We start from the raw sequence: 13,929 nt of genomic DNA on the forward strand, positions 1-13,929 counted from the left end.
TGCAGAATGCTTCGGTGCAGCGCTGTAGTGCAAGTCGATCGGCAGCTGGACGTGTGTGATGGGGTAATGTGTGGTGGGGTAATGTGTGGGTAATCTCATCACCTTTTTCAATACGTGTGGCCAGGGTGCGAGACACCCTTTCTGGGGGTGCGAGGCATGCCAGATTTGTTTTAGAAGGTAAATCATCGATTCGCAAATTAAGCACGGGGCACGTAAGTACAACTACTTTGTTTCATCACACCTATGTATTTATTAACATGTACATATTATCACGATTGAGAAGCAGTAAAGGTTAAGTACCACTGCTCTAGAGGGGCTCTGAAGCGCTGCCTACAGTATAGCGGAGACCCTTCCGCCAGCAGTGGCATGAACGAGACATTGTAGGACTGCACCTTTACCAGATTTTATCGGTAAGTGCACTTGGCTGTATCTGTAACCTTGTTTTTTTTTGTTACTTGTTCCCTAACTAATCCCATTACATAACGGTTCAAGTTGCAAGTAAATTTAGTGTGGCCCTGGTGAGAACAACGGTGACCTGCGTCACCAAAGAAACGACGGCACATACACAAAAAAACCTTGCGTCTTTCATAATTATATATATCATCTGTTTGTGTGGGGCCATTGATGTGAATAATGAGCAGGGACCATTGTCTCACGTAACCACCGAGCTCGTACCAGCGCCTGGACGAAATGTGCCACTGTTTAGAGATGCATCATGATGATAAGCATCATCATAATTGGTCATAAATTTATATATATTTGACAGCAAAACAAACCTGTTATGGTAATATTATGGTATATTAAGAAGTTTTTTTATTGGGAAAGAATTTGCGATAACGTTTTTTTTTCATTTCAACCTAACGCCCTTTGTCAATCCACTGCTGGGTGAAGGCTTCTCAATGTTGTGTCGGTCATGGAGATAATTTTACTTCACCGCACTAATTAATTGAGGGTTTGTAAAGTTACCGGGGTGTGTGTGTGTGTGGGGAGGGGGGAACAGCAGCGCCTCCGATATCGCCAGGCATTGATGTTAGCCGTGCCCGGATGGCCGGGTTCACATATCTTGCGCAGTTCGCTAAGCACTGCGCCACCGCTCCTTACCCGTGCGGCGTCATCCGCAGGCACGATGCCAACAAGCTACTATTATTATGGACTTGAACAGTTTCAAGCCTAAACATGCTACTTCAAAACCATGACTCTTGCGGAATTTAATGCAGATGCTTTTCTGCACGTGTGCAGCGCCTTGGCAATTCACCGCGAGATGAGGGCCTATATATCCTTCCCCACGCCGTGCTGGTCGTGGGGCGTAATTTGACCCTACTTCACCATCCTGGGCCAACTGGCTTGACGCAACAGTGGGGGGTGTGGGCAATAGACGGCAGGGAACATGGCAAGCAGCAGATGGCAGTGCAGCAGTTGGTCACTGCATCTATCCTAAAGAGCATCGGTACGCAGAGGGACGGATATGTGCAGGTGTGTGTCAGTATGTCTGCTTATTTATTTTGTTGCATCTATCTGTGCGGAGCGTGCAGTGTTGTCGTTGGGTTTTCTCCAGATATTTCCAGTACCTTTCCACACGCACACAGCCAAATCCATTCATGGAATTGACCCTCCTGAAAGTTAGTTCTGAGACGCGGTGAGGTTTTCCTGAGTGAATTAAGGTTGTTGTTTTCTTATTTAAAGGCGCTCGATGGAGCGCACCGAGACTACATCCACCGCGGAGATGGAGCGACGAAATAATTTCGCCCGCGTGTAGGTGCCACGGCGATGTGGATTGTCTCATTGCGGGGGGGGGGGGGGGCTTCATCCACCAGCGGATAGATCATGGCTGTTGATGATTTCAGTGTCCGAACACGTGCTGCAGGCTATGGGCGGTGTACGGCCGTGAGCTGCCACGTGACAGAGGGCACCTCGCGAACCAGACCCCACGATTCACGGGCAGAGCTGAGCGCCGCCTCTCGTATCGTTGAACGCAGCCCCACTGCCCCCGCCGTTCTTCACGCGCTCGCAACACCCACACACTCCAGCGTTCACTCGCCAACTCGCGCGGTCACGATTCAAATGTCGCCCGCCACTGATGTCAGTCTTGGCAGGGATTCGAACTCGGGGGCCGTCGGGTTATTTATCAGAGCGCGCGAACCGCTTGCCTACGCCACCGCTCGATCGTTTGCATGGACATACAATGCTTTACGGATATAAGCACCGCTATGTGATTCGGTTTTCCAATGAATGAAACAAGCGAATAAGGCTAATGAAGGGTAAGCAGCTACCCACGAAAGCACAAACGCCCGTGTCATCGTTTGAGTCGATGTTTATGGAAGGAAGTCGGTGGCTGTTGTTAGGCGATTAACTGTCCGTTACAACTCGAATAGTTTTTTTCTTGTTATACGTATTTGTCCAGGAAAGTCACACTGAGTCGTAGGAATTCCTTTTCAAGAGGGTTGTGCCACATTGTGGTTTTATGTTAAGATGTGTTTCGGTCAATTAATAGTCGGGCGTTTGTTATATACACGTGGGAGCAAACCGGAGAAAACTACCCCACGCGCGCGGGTGACCAACGCTGTATCCCCGTACAGAGGGAAACATTTGGGGATGAGTCCACTTAATGTACCGCCAGTGACGGATTATCCTCGTAGCACAAGTAGCTACATATGTAGCTACGGGCCCCGCAATTTCAAGGGCCCCGCGCTAAATGCTTTCAAGCTATCAATTCCGGTTAAGCGATTCTGCACTTGCTCTATCACTATAGTACTATACCGCCTTCAACTTTTATGAACGACTGGGTGTTTATGGTTATCGATTTGTCGTATTATCTGGCTGTACAGCAAATAAAAAAAATGCAATTACTTCCCCCCCCCCCCCCCGGGGAAGGGAGTTTCACAACAATTGTGCGGTGAATAACAACCCTCGGTGGCGTTCCGTAATGCGACCGTTCCACACGAGCAGCCGCCGAATGTTAACGCTGTGGGTTGCTTCTCATTCTAATCTTTTGAAAATGCAACGAATGCGCTCGTGAATGCGGTGCTGTTTCCTTTTTTTTAATAGTTTGCGCAACACGGTAGGCCCCGAGCTCTCATTAAAATAATTTCGGTTTGATACTGCGTTGGCAGTGGTGCATAAGCACAATGTAACATTTTGTCAAGAATCCTGCCAACAGTGGAATGGGAAACACGTAATGGGCGACGTTTGGGGCAATTGCCTCTCTTCCTAGCACAGAGATGTCTTGGGTGATGTCTCTGCTGCGTCGTGAGAGATGGAGACTGCGTGGGAGAGACCTTCACCGCTGATGACGTACACACACACACAGAGACACTTGGGAAAGTTCATTCGCCAATAAAGCACGGAAAACCACTGATTCATTTGATGAACATTGTTTAAACCATCACCGATTCGTGTTTACGGCTGCGGGAAAGCGCTGAAACAGCGACTGTGTGGGGCTCTGACTCGCGTTGCCGAAAGGTGACACAAACAGGGGGTTGTTTTTCTGACCCACGGTGCCTGCCGGGAACAACAACAGCGATGGCACTCCCGACTCACCCCCACACACCCCCACCCGCTCACTCATTCGCTCACCCGCCCACTCATTCGCTCACCCGCCCACTCATTCGCTCACCCGCCCACTCCCTTGTCCTTCCCCCGCACTTCCGATTAGCACGGTTGCCTGTGTACGGTGCGAAAGAAGTTCAACACACATTCGTTCGCCAAACCCACCCACTCATTCACTCACCCACTCACTACCAAATTCACCCACTCACTCACTCATGAATTCACTCACCCATACTCACACATCCATCCAGCCGCTCAATCACCCATTCACTCACCCACTCGACAATGCACGCACTCCTCGTTACCTTTTTATTCCATCGCTATCCCAGTAACCTTTTCCAAACTGTTGGGGCAAGTGCTGTCAACGAGCGCCGAACGACGGCCAGCATGGCACACGAGGGGGTGGATGGTCAGCACCACCCTTTGTATCCCCAGCGCTGATGTTTTTTTTTGGTTTACAAGCCACACCTGGTGCTCCTTTGAAGCCGAGTCGACCTACGAAGACAAAGATCCCCCGTATAACCCGAACAGACTTTCGGGGCAAGTGCTGTTAGCGAGCACATCACGAATGCCGGCACGGCACACGAGTGGATGGGTGACCAGCACCACGATCAGCCCCCTTTGTCTCCACAGCGCCTGATGTGTGTGTGGGGGCGGGGGGGGCGGGGTGTTACACACCACACCTGTTACTCATTTGAGGCTGAGTCGACCTACACAGACACACGCGCTCCACGCATGCCGCCTGGAGGCGTTGTCCGCGATCTCGCGCCTGATTGGCGCGCGCCGGGGCCGCACCCCCGCGCCTCGGCATAAGAGGCGGTGCCTCGGAGCAGCTGACTCCACGTGCCGAGCGCTTCCTCTGCGTCGTTCATTGCGCTCTCATCCGCTCATCACGCCCGCTCACTGCAAATACCGAGGTGGGTATCAACTGCTGTCGTCTGTCTGTGTATTGCATACAGCCCACCCACCCACCCTGCTATCCAAACGAGCGTACGTTATGTATTGCATTGGTGGTGGGACCGCATGCGTAATTGATTCAACGTCGTACGAGCTTGACGACCTAAAGTTTTGTATTGCGTTGTGGTGGAAGATCGTTAGGTCGTCACCATCGGTAACAGCAGCCATGATCTGTACACTGCTAGATGAAGGCCATGCCAACACCCCCCCCCCGTCTCCTGCTCTCTTGATGCAACAATTAATTTGCCCTTGGAGCAACGGGGTTGTTTTCATCGCTCCATCTCCGCAGTAGACGGGCTATTGACGCGTTCCTCTCTTGGGGCTGCCATTCCGTCGTTAGTCTCGACCACTGCCCATCGCCACCCCTTATGAGTGCAGTATTCTGCCCTAAACCAACTTTGCTTTTCCATTCATTCGGTACGAAGTGACACCCCGTGTGGGTGTTTTTTTAATGTGTTGTCTTTCCCCCGTCAACTCCGATTAACACGGTTGCCTACGCACGGTGGCGGAAAGACGCTCTATATTAAAGTTTCAGTTTAATTTATTAGGTATAACCCTGTGAGCCATGTGGCTCTTGACTCGGGTGCAACCGCAACAACAATAAAAAAAATCATACGTACGCACAACTTGAGTACACGCTCTTATCCACGTGTTTCTACTTTTCGTCTCTTCACTGTAACCCCCCCCATGGCGTGCGCTTCCACGTGCTTCTTTGTTGCCACCGTTCGCCCGTTGTGCCCAAATTCCCTTCGGGTGGATCGAGTAAAGATCGACCGCCCAGGAGTCGTCTGTCTGGTTTCACCAATCACAAAAAAAAACCGAGTTGATGTGATCCATCCACCTTTTGACACTTTGCATACAAGAGGTGTCCCTCGAATCGAACTGCTCGCTCACGGGGGTTGTCTTTTGTCCAAGCAACACTTGTGGGCCATCGGGGCTTGAATCCACGCGTTGTTGCTACCCCAGTCGCGGAGTTAAGGAACACCCCTGGGGGGAAAAAAAGTGTCCCAGAAATAAGATATTTAATTGCCTCCGGCCAGTTTGTATTATTTCGGACCCCGGGGTGCCGCCAGAAGGATCACAAATTAGCGAAGCATTGCTGAGCCTCCCACACCCCACCCCCTCTGCTCCATGGCCCACAGCAAGCGGGGTAGTTGGTTACTCGCCCCCGTGATGCGGCAGATGTTTATTCCCCCCCCCCCCCCCATCTTTCGGGCAGTCTGTGGATCTGCCCGTAGTGTACGATGCAACGTGCATTCATATCGCGTCTTAACACGCTCTGCGGAGTTGGGGGGGGGGGGGGTTGCGTTAATTTTGCGGAATAAGACACGGGGGTTGGTCACCGCTGCGTGGCAGGGCAAATGCAAATGTGTAAAGAGACGTCAAGCCGGGCGGAACCGAGAGAGCTCTTAGAACAAAAGCTGGAACGGTGCTTGCTGCGAGTAGCCAGCCGCCCGTGGTAGCAAGATGCATGCAAACAGCAGTGCAGCAATTAGGGCGATTCAGTACGAGCTGAATGATGTAAATTTCCGTTTGGGTATCGACATTACCAATATCAAGTGGTGTCGAGTACTCGCTGGGGCTTTGCTGGAAAAACGAATATTATAACGCGTGTGATCGCATTCGCAGTGCTTGTAGTGACCTATCCCTGCTGGTGTGACGCGACAGACACCTTCAAACACAGCTGCGTGAGCATCTGAAGTGTGTGCCAATACAGTGCTGGTGGTGTTGGTAGCCTTAGCGGAGACGACTAATGTTTAGAAACGGCCTTTCCGCGTGGGGACACGGGGCAGGGCGAACATATCCCTTGCGTTGGCATTATCAAACAACACTTATCGGTATTGGTGATTTAATTCACACGTCCATCATTTGATTCTCAATGTTGCTGAATAACTTGTAGTTTAATTGACATTGGCGTGATGGGGTAAATTATGTGCCAAGTTAATCTCTTTAAGGGCCCGTGGATGAGTAGACCGTCACCGCTTTGCGTTCTGTTTTCAAGCAATTTCCTGCTCAAATGAGTGATGCTCATCTCCCGTTTAAAGCTCTAAACTAGTTGTGCAAATTCCACGTTCCTATGGCGGGCAGCGAGTTCAATGTATAGGACAGCGACTTGAATTAATCGCGTCGACTCACGGAGGGTTGATGGGCTGAGTCAACCGCCCCCCAACTAAGATTTGAACTCGCGACCTTCCAGATCGCGAGCCACTCGATCTACAGGCTCCGTATTGGGTGCACAAAATATGCAGCAGCAGCAGCAGCGGCGGCTGTAGCCGGAGCAAGAAACGCGTAGCCTTAATAGGCACTTGCTTAAATACAGCCCTGCGGGGTCGAGCATTCTGTCGAACCCCAGAGGTCGTGACCCACAGTGGGGTCAAGCCTTGGAGCAGAGAGCCAGACCACGGTGCTGTTACAACATCCCACCCTACCCCCTAGATTGAAAAGGCTGGGAACCGGGCAACTTGATTTGGGCGTCTCGTTACTGTGGTGTATGGACCGGGGTGTTCTATGTTGAGCAGGTGTCATCTTATTATGCAGTAAGTAGTATTGGCACCAAAACAACACGCACACAGATTAGCTGTTGTCAACTTTGCTTTGGGGTTGGCCAATTGAACTCTGTACAATCTCCGTGAGGATAGCTCAATGAAAAAAATACTTGATCTTAGTGGGTTCTCGCCTGGTGAGATGGAGGTACAGTATATCCCAGCAAAGAATAGGTGTGTAATGATGCATTCGCATCATCGATTGATATAAATTGTTAATCTCGCAATATGTTCGCGTCGGTTTGGGTGTGTTGTATGCAGGGCTGAACGATTAATCTATTTCAAATCGAAATCGCAATTGATATTTTCCCCAAATCGTTCAGCAGTGGCTTTGCATGACCCCTGCACAAGCTTGAGACGATGCTATTGAACTGCCATTGTAAATAAAAATAAAAACACAGATTCCTGCATCAAATCGTGACTATTAATCAAATTGGTGGTGGTGAGTGAAATAGTTCAACCCTGATCACGACCAAAAATAGTTCAATTATTTGAGTTGAGCAGTAGCCGATACACCAGTCACTCATAAAAATGTGTGCATATGTACAAACGTAGACCAGTTAAGCAATACAAAAGCTGCAATAATTATTAAACAGTGGTGAACATAGCGGCCTCTAGTGGCTTGAGGAATGGCATTAAACCCATTACAACATACGAATCCAAACACTTGTATTCTTACAGTGCGATTCTATGCATGCACTTTCAACATGAATCAATTTTGCCACCAAGTCGAGTTTAGTTTGTTGTCCTTCCCCCGCACCTCCGTATGGTGCGAAAGAAGTTCAACATCCAGTACGGACAAACAACTCGATCGCTGGCTGACAAGAGAGCGAGATACCAAATTTACACACTCGCCGACTGAACCTACAACTAACGATTGTCGGCGGTTGTCTTGATCTGATCGCAGCAGCAGCAGCAGCCATGCCCGTGATCGAGACCATCACGGTGGAGGCTCCCACCTTGGAGCAGCAGCAGGACACGGCGCAGGCGCTCAAGGGTTCATCCCCCAGCTCCCCCGTAGCATCGCTGCCCCTGCTGCCCCTGCACGTGTGCACGCCATTGCGCGAGAGCCTGGCGTTGGGCCGCGTGGCCGGCACGCGCGTGTTCCTCAAGCTCGACAACGCGCAGCCCTCGGGCTCCTTCAAGATCCGCGGCATCGGACACCTCTGCCAAGTGGTGAGCAGTTTTTGCCCCCCCCCCCCGCCCCCCTTCCTCCTTGCGTATGGCGGTGGTGGAGTTGAGTGGAGATGTTTTTGTGTTCGTGTGTGGTGAGGAGACGGCCTCTTGGGAGTAGCAAACCACAGTGAAAATCTGAAATGCTGCCGGCGAATGATCGCAGCTCGGCAGGGGTCCATGTGAAAAAGAGCTTCATAGCTCATCGTATTTCTCCAACGTAAATAAAGATTCAGATTTTGAGATGGGTGACCAGTAAAGGTAGCTAAAGGAGAATCTCTGATTTCCCCCCCCCCATCACCCTCGTGACGGTGCATGAATGACGCGTGCACTGCATTGCATGTGTTTTAGTTTAATACGAATGCCTCTGACTTTCCAAAGCTAAACATGTTTGTGAACTATACAAACCATAGTGCGCTATGTGCTGATAAAGAAGGGGTGGTTTTCATTCCCAGGAACTTAACCTTGCATCGTATCTTCGGTTAAATATTTCTACTTGCCATCGCTACACGTTATTTAATTCATGCTTGTGAGATGCATCACGAGCCGTTAGCTGTCCCCTGCTAGATGATGCCGTCACAACGTCTTAGTCTTGCACGATCCTTCCAGTGCGTGTGCTAATTTCATCACGGTGGACGTCCTGTCGCAAGCGGTTCCTCCTTTAGCTGACATTTTCTCATTGGACTCGACCACTTCCCATCATCCTTTGGGTGTCTATGCACCTTGCAAATGTGTTCCATGCCATCAAGTTGAAAATACATGTTTTGTGAGTGATGACATTGGGGTGTCTCTCAAACGAACTTCTCCCCGCCCCCCCCCCCCCCCGTCTCATTTCAGTCGGCACGGAGGGGATGTCAGCGATTCGTTTGCTCCTCCGGTGAGAAACTTTTTATTTTTGTTATACGTGTGGTTATATGCAAGCACATTCAGTATCAATAGATAATCCAATGCGTCGTTACACCCCTGGTATAAGCATGATTCGTTTACAAGCGCCGGCATCCCTGACCGTGATGTCGGTTTCTTCCGCCCCCCCCTCCACCACCCTGACCCCCGGGTGCTCAGGCGGGAACGCTGGCCTGGCCGCTGCTTACTCGGCGCGGATGCTGGGCGTGCCAGCCACCATCTACGTACCCTCCACCACCCCGAACTTCACGGTGGAGCGCTTGCGCGACGAGGGAGCCACCGTCAACATTCACGGACAGGTGAGGTCTGAGTGGCGATGCAACTTCTTCACGTGGGTGAGCAAGCGAGGTGGGGGGGCCCTCCTGGCCCCCTTGGCCCCCTTGGAGAGATCACGTCGCGGCCATAGTTGGCCGACGTCTAACACTGTGAGCGGCAGGTAATTGTAATTATTACGTCTCCAGGTATCGCATTATAAAATAATCTCCGTAGTTCGCATTGGGCTCGCACATGGATAGAAATACGGGGTCACCTACCTCGCCACTTGCCTTCATTTCTGGCTACCCACCTGTCTCCCTACCAAGCGAACGAGCTACTAATAAATCTAGCTACCTATCTACCTGCATATCTGAGTGTGTGTAAGCAAGCCAGTCGGGGCAAGTATTTGAAATGAACAGACTCAAAAGCCAATTTTTTTGGTCATGACTTTTCTTCGATTGCCAAGGGCGTTGTTTCTTTTTAATGGGATAGTTATTTTTCAGCTGGAGGGTAGTGGCTTTGCGCTCAGGCTTAAGTGAAGGTAGGGAGATGGCGCACGCTGACTGCTCTCCCGCTTGCTGTCTTGCCAGATGCTGGACGATACGATTGAGTACGCGATGGAGGTGGCCAAAGCCAACAACTGGGTCTACATTCCCCCATTTGACAACCCTCTCATTTGGTGAGTTCTGTAGTTCACAAGATCGTGTTGGGCTTCATGCGTGTGTACAAAAAGTTGTATTGTAGTGTCGCGTACACAATAGTTTTGTGCTCTTTCATGTCCGTGTATATTTATTTTATCCGCATTGAGTTGTTATCTTATTCGTAAAGAGGGATACGGTACTTAATTTGGAAGGTATACATTATTATCATCTATCTGATGGATTCTAAAGAACTTACATTTTGTTAAGTAAATGGGCAACCTGGATAATCGGTGAACTTACTTTTGCTCACATACATCACACATTAGCCTGCATTGGATGACCTCTCAATTTGCCCCCCCCCCCCACGGTGTGTATGCATACAACAGGGAGGGCCACGCGAGCCTGGTGCATGAGCTGAAGGCCTCCATGCACTCCAAGCCGGGTGCCATCGCCCTGTCTGTGGGTGGTGGAGGCCTCATGTGTGGCGTGGTGCAGGGCCTGAGGGAGGTGGGCTGGGAGGATGTCCCCATCATTGCCATGGAGACGCGAGGGGCCGACAGCCTCAACGCCGCGCTTGAGGCTGGGGAGCTCGTCACATTACCCAGCATCACCAGGTGAGGGCCTGCTCGCTTAGGCCAGGGTAAGGTCTGATCGCTTAGGCCGGGGTGAGGCCTTTTTGTTTGGTCCAGGGTGAGATTGATTTGCATAGGCCCAGATGAGGCCTCTTCGCTTAGGCCCATTTTCTTTTAGCTGCTAGTACGTGACTTTAAAAACTGAGGCTACCATGGCTAAGTATAACGTGGCCTGTTTCCTCGCCGTGTGAAGTGGCAGGGTCGATGGCTTTGGAGCTCCATTGAAGCAGTGGCCACCCATTGCTCCAAGTACACGATAAATTAACCCAATCTTGTTAGATATTGGAACCTAAGCAGGGATGAGTTTTGTTTCGTATTTGAATGGAAGACTGTCTTGGAATACCACAAGTTTATAGGCTTTGGCTGCAAAGTGGCCAGGAGATGGCACTACAGTAATGCATTCTTGAACCTATCTGTGTGGCGCTTTACATAAATTTAGTTGCTTACGTTAGTGGGTTTCTCTGGGTACTCAGGTTTCATCCCGAATAGAATTGGCAAAAATTCCCCAATGCGAGGTCCTGCTGCGTGGTGTTTTACAGGCGACCACGGAATGTGACGTTTTTGTCTTGGTTGTTTACAGCATTGCGAAAAGTTTGGGCGCCAAAAGGGTTGGTGCTTACTCGTTCAAGGTGGCCAATGAACACCCGGTCTTCTCAGAGGTCATCTCTGACCAGGAGGCTGTGAAAGCCATGGAGAGGTTTTTGGGTGAGTTTGATGCGCGGTCTTTTTGCTCGATCACGAACCGTGCGCGAGAGATCCTTCAAAGCTGATGCCACACCCTTGAGATGCTTTCACGGAAATGAAGTGCGATATAAATATAAATAAATACTGATTTGATACAATTTTGACATCTGCAGACGATGAGAGGATCCTGGCGGAGCCGGCGTGCGGGGCGGCGATCGCGGCCGTCTACTCCAAGGTGATCCAGAAGCTGCAGGGGGAGGGGAAGCTGAGCTGGGACCTGCCCTCCGTGGTGGTGATCGTGTGCGGGGGCAGCAACATCACGCTCAAGCAGCTCTACCTCTTCAAGGAACAGCTGGGCATGGACGACGACACGTCCTCGTGAGGGGGACCGCGTCGCCTCGTTGAAAAGGGCCCGGAGTGGGGGTGGGCAGGAGCGTTAAAATTGTCTTCGCTTGGACACGAGCAGGAGAGACGCGAGCCTATAATGAGATGAAAAAGTGAGACGTGAATAGCAATAGTGTTTCAAGTATTTTTTGTAAGTTATATATGGGAATTATTTTTGTAGGGATAGAGTTTCGGTATATAACGCTTTGCAGGGTCTACCGATGTGGACTTTTGTCCGTCGTTACTCAAGCTCGTTTCTAACTGGGGATTATTTCCAGTTGCGGGGAAAGTCAGAAATGAAAATCAGTAGGTATAGTGTTGAAGAGTGGGTTTTATAATGGTACGTGGGCATTTGTTTTGCAGGGATAAAAATGTAATATTAAATCGATGCATATTGTTGACTGAAATATCACTTTTTATTGCGTTAATTGCAACCAAGAAACGTGTCATTTAATTCCTTGTCTTGGTCTTACGGACTCTACCGCCATTCGTCTCCACTGTTGTATTTGTATTTTTTTACTGACAGCCACCAAGCAGTCTCTTATTGCTTGCGATTGGAGGATGTCGTGTTGGCCGTCGTACCAAATGGCGTTCAGAGTTCGTCTCTGGAATATTCACGCTGGGGTTTACGAATGTGCACCCGCGTGTGTTAAGAGGCCAAACTCAAAGGTTTGTCAGCTGTGCTGACACAATCTCCGTTCACACGCCGACAAATTCTCAATCATGTAAACTGGTCGGGCGAGAGCAATAGTGCACAACGATGGAGCTGGAACGTTTACGAAGTTGGTGGGGCGTGAGAGTCGTGGGTTGGAATTCTGTTGTCGTAGGTGAAGGTGTGGAGGGTACCAAGTGGTTCGTTGGCGTTCACCAAAGGCACTTTGGAACATTACAAATGTATAACTTGTCTTTTCTGTTGTACATCCGGCCCAAAATATATGAAGGCACACTCTACTGTACCGATATCTACATCATTTTAGTGTTCTTGAAATGTCGTTTTTTGTTTTTAGTTATAATGCTGGATTTTATAATGAATATTTCATAAATTTTAAACACTGTATAGTAAAAGCAATATTGTATGTTTGCTGTTACGTTTCGGTGCGCACTGTAATAAATGTGTTGAAAGGCCCGAAAATGTTGTTGTATTTTTAAGTAAACATTTTGGATATTTGCTGTTGCTGTCGATGTCCACAATACAAACGTCATAAAAACAAATTGCGAAAATAATTCACGACATCTCCTCGGATGCGCCGACCAGTCATTGTAACACCCATTGGCAATGAATGTCCCAGACGAGGCCACAGGGTTGGGCCGTTTAAAACAAACATGGCTTTAACACGTTTGTCTGCAAGGCCAATAGGTCGATGCGTGTTTTTTTGTTTGTTACTCTGAGAGAGACTAACTTTGCTTACTTTTTTTGCTTTACAAATCTTGATTAAATGTTATCGAACCAACGCTTTGACCCCCCCCCCCCCCAAGGCTGTCGAAGGGATAACACGCAAGTGCAGTTCGTTTATTCCCAACTGCTTTGTGTTTGTTGTCCTTCCCACGTACCTCCTGATTAGCACGCTTGGCTACGTGCGGTGCTAAAGAAGTTCCACACATATATACATACAAGCGCAATCTTGAGTCCATTTCCAAAATGTCAGAAAAATGTAGAGACTTGTCTACAAAAAATATACATGGGCACAAGGTTTCATATGGGGGGAGGATCAAAATTCGGCCCACATCGGACGTGTCCATTTCCTAACATTGACTTCAAGCCCTATCAGCAGTGCTGTATCTGCGCCTTGCTACATCAGAGAGGCATCTGTATTTTTTCCGTAAAGCAATTAAGGTGGCAGAGTGGCTGCAGCATGTTTAGTTTATTTTAACATTTCTTTGGAGTGAAGAAACAACGCCGAGAGCAAAACACGGCGGAGAGGCTGCTGGCACGGGTGCTGGGGATCGTCCTGCCCATCGCGGAAGCCATGGGGATCATATCCTTGAAGGTGGCCCAGGAAATTCAGGGCCACGAGGCTCTCCAGCATTGGCCCAAGGTGGACGCTTGGCCGTGGCGGGAGGAAGGACATGGTGGCTGCGGTGTGTGGCCGGGGGACATGCGGGAGAAGGCCCACGCAGGTGGGGTTGGCAACTGGGGCAGCCCCCTCCGCCCTAGGGACCCACGGCCGAGTGAAGTGTGGTCCGCCGGGCCACATCGCCATAGAATGCCGG

At 49.9% G+C, this 13,929-nt stretch overlaps 1 protein-coding gene across 3 annotated transcripts; it reads left to right on the forward strand.

The window, feature by feature from the left end:
• Positions 1-4,322: 4,322 nt before the first annotated feature.
• Positions 4,323-12,886, forward strand: SDS (serine dehydratase). 3 transcript variants are annotated; one of them, XM_032946984.2, is made up of 8 exons: positions 4,323-4,463; positions 7,957-8,222; positions 9,057-9,096; positions 9,282-9,421; positions 9,968-10,056; positions 10,405-10,632; positions 11,231-11,355; positions 11,508-12,886. In XM_032946984.2, the coding sequence occupies exons 2-8, from the start codon at positions 7,968-7,970 to the stop codon at positions 11,714-11,716; spliced, it is 1,086 nt and encodes a 361-aa protein (XP_032802875.1). In that variant the 5' UTR covers positions 4,323-4,463; positions 7,957-7,967; the 3' UTR covers positions 11,717-12,886. The 3 variants fall into 3 exon arrangements, with proteins under 3 accessions (XP_032802875.1, XP_075917730.1, XP_032802872.1); XM_076061615.1 differs by having other exon boundaries at positions 4,323-4,462; positions 7,950-8,222; XM_032946981.2 differs by having other exon boundaries at positions 4,325-4,463; positions 7,954-8,222.
• Positions 12,887-13,929: the final 1,043 nt, after the last annotated feature.

Source organism: Petromyzon marinus, chromosome 5, assembly GCF_048934315.1.
Source record: "Petromyzon marinus isolate PM22_M1 ecotype Great Lakes invasive population chromosome 5, UKy_Petmar_22M1.pri1.0, whole genome shotgun sequence".
NCBI classification, from domain to species: Eukaryota; Metazoa; Chordata; class Hyperoartia; order Petromyzontiformes; family Petromyzontidae; genus Petromyzon; species Petromyzon marinus.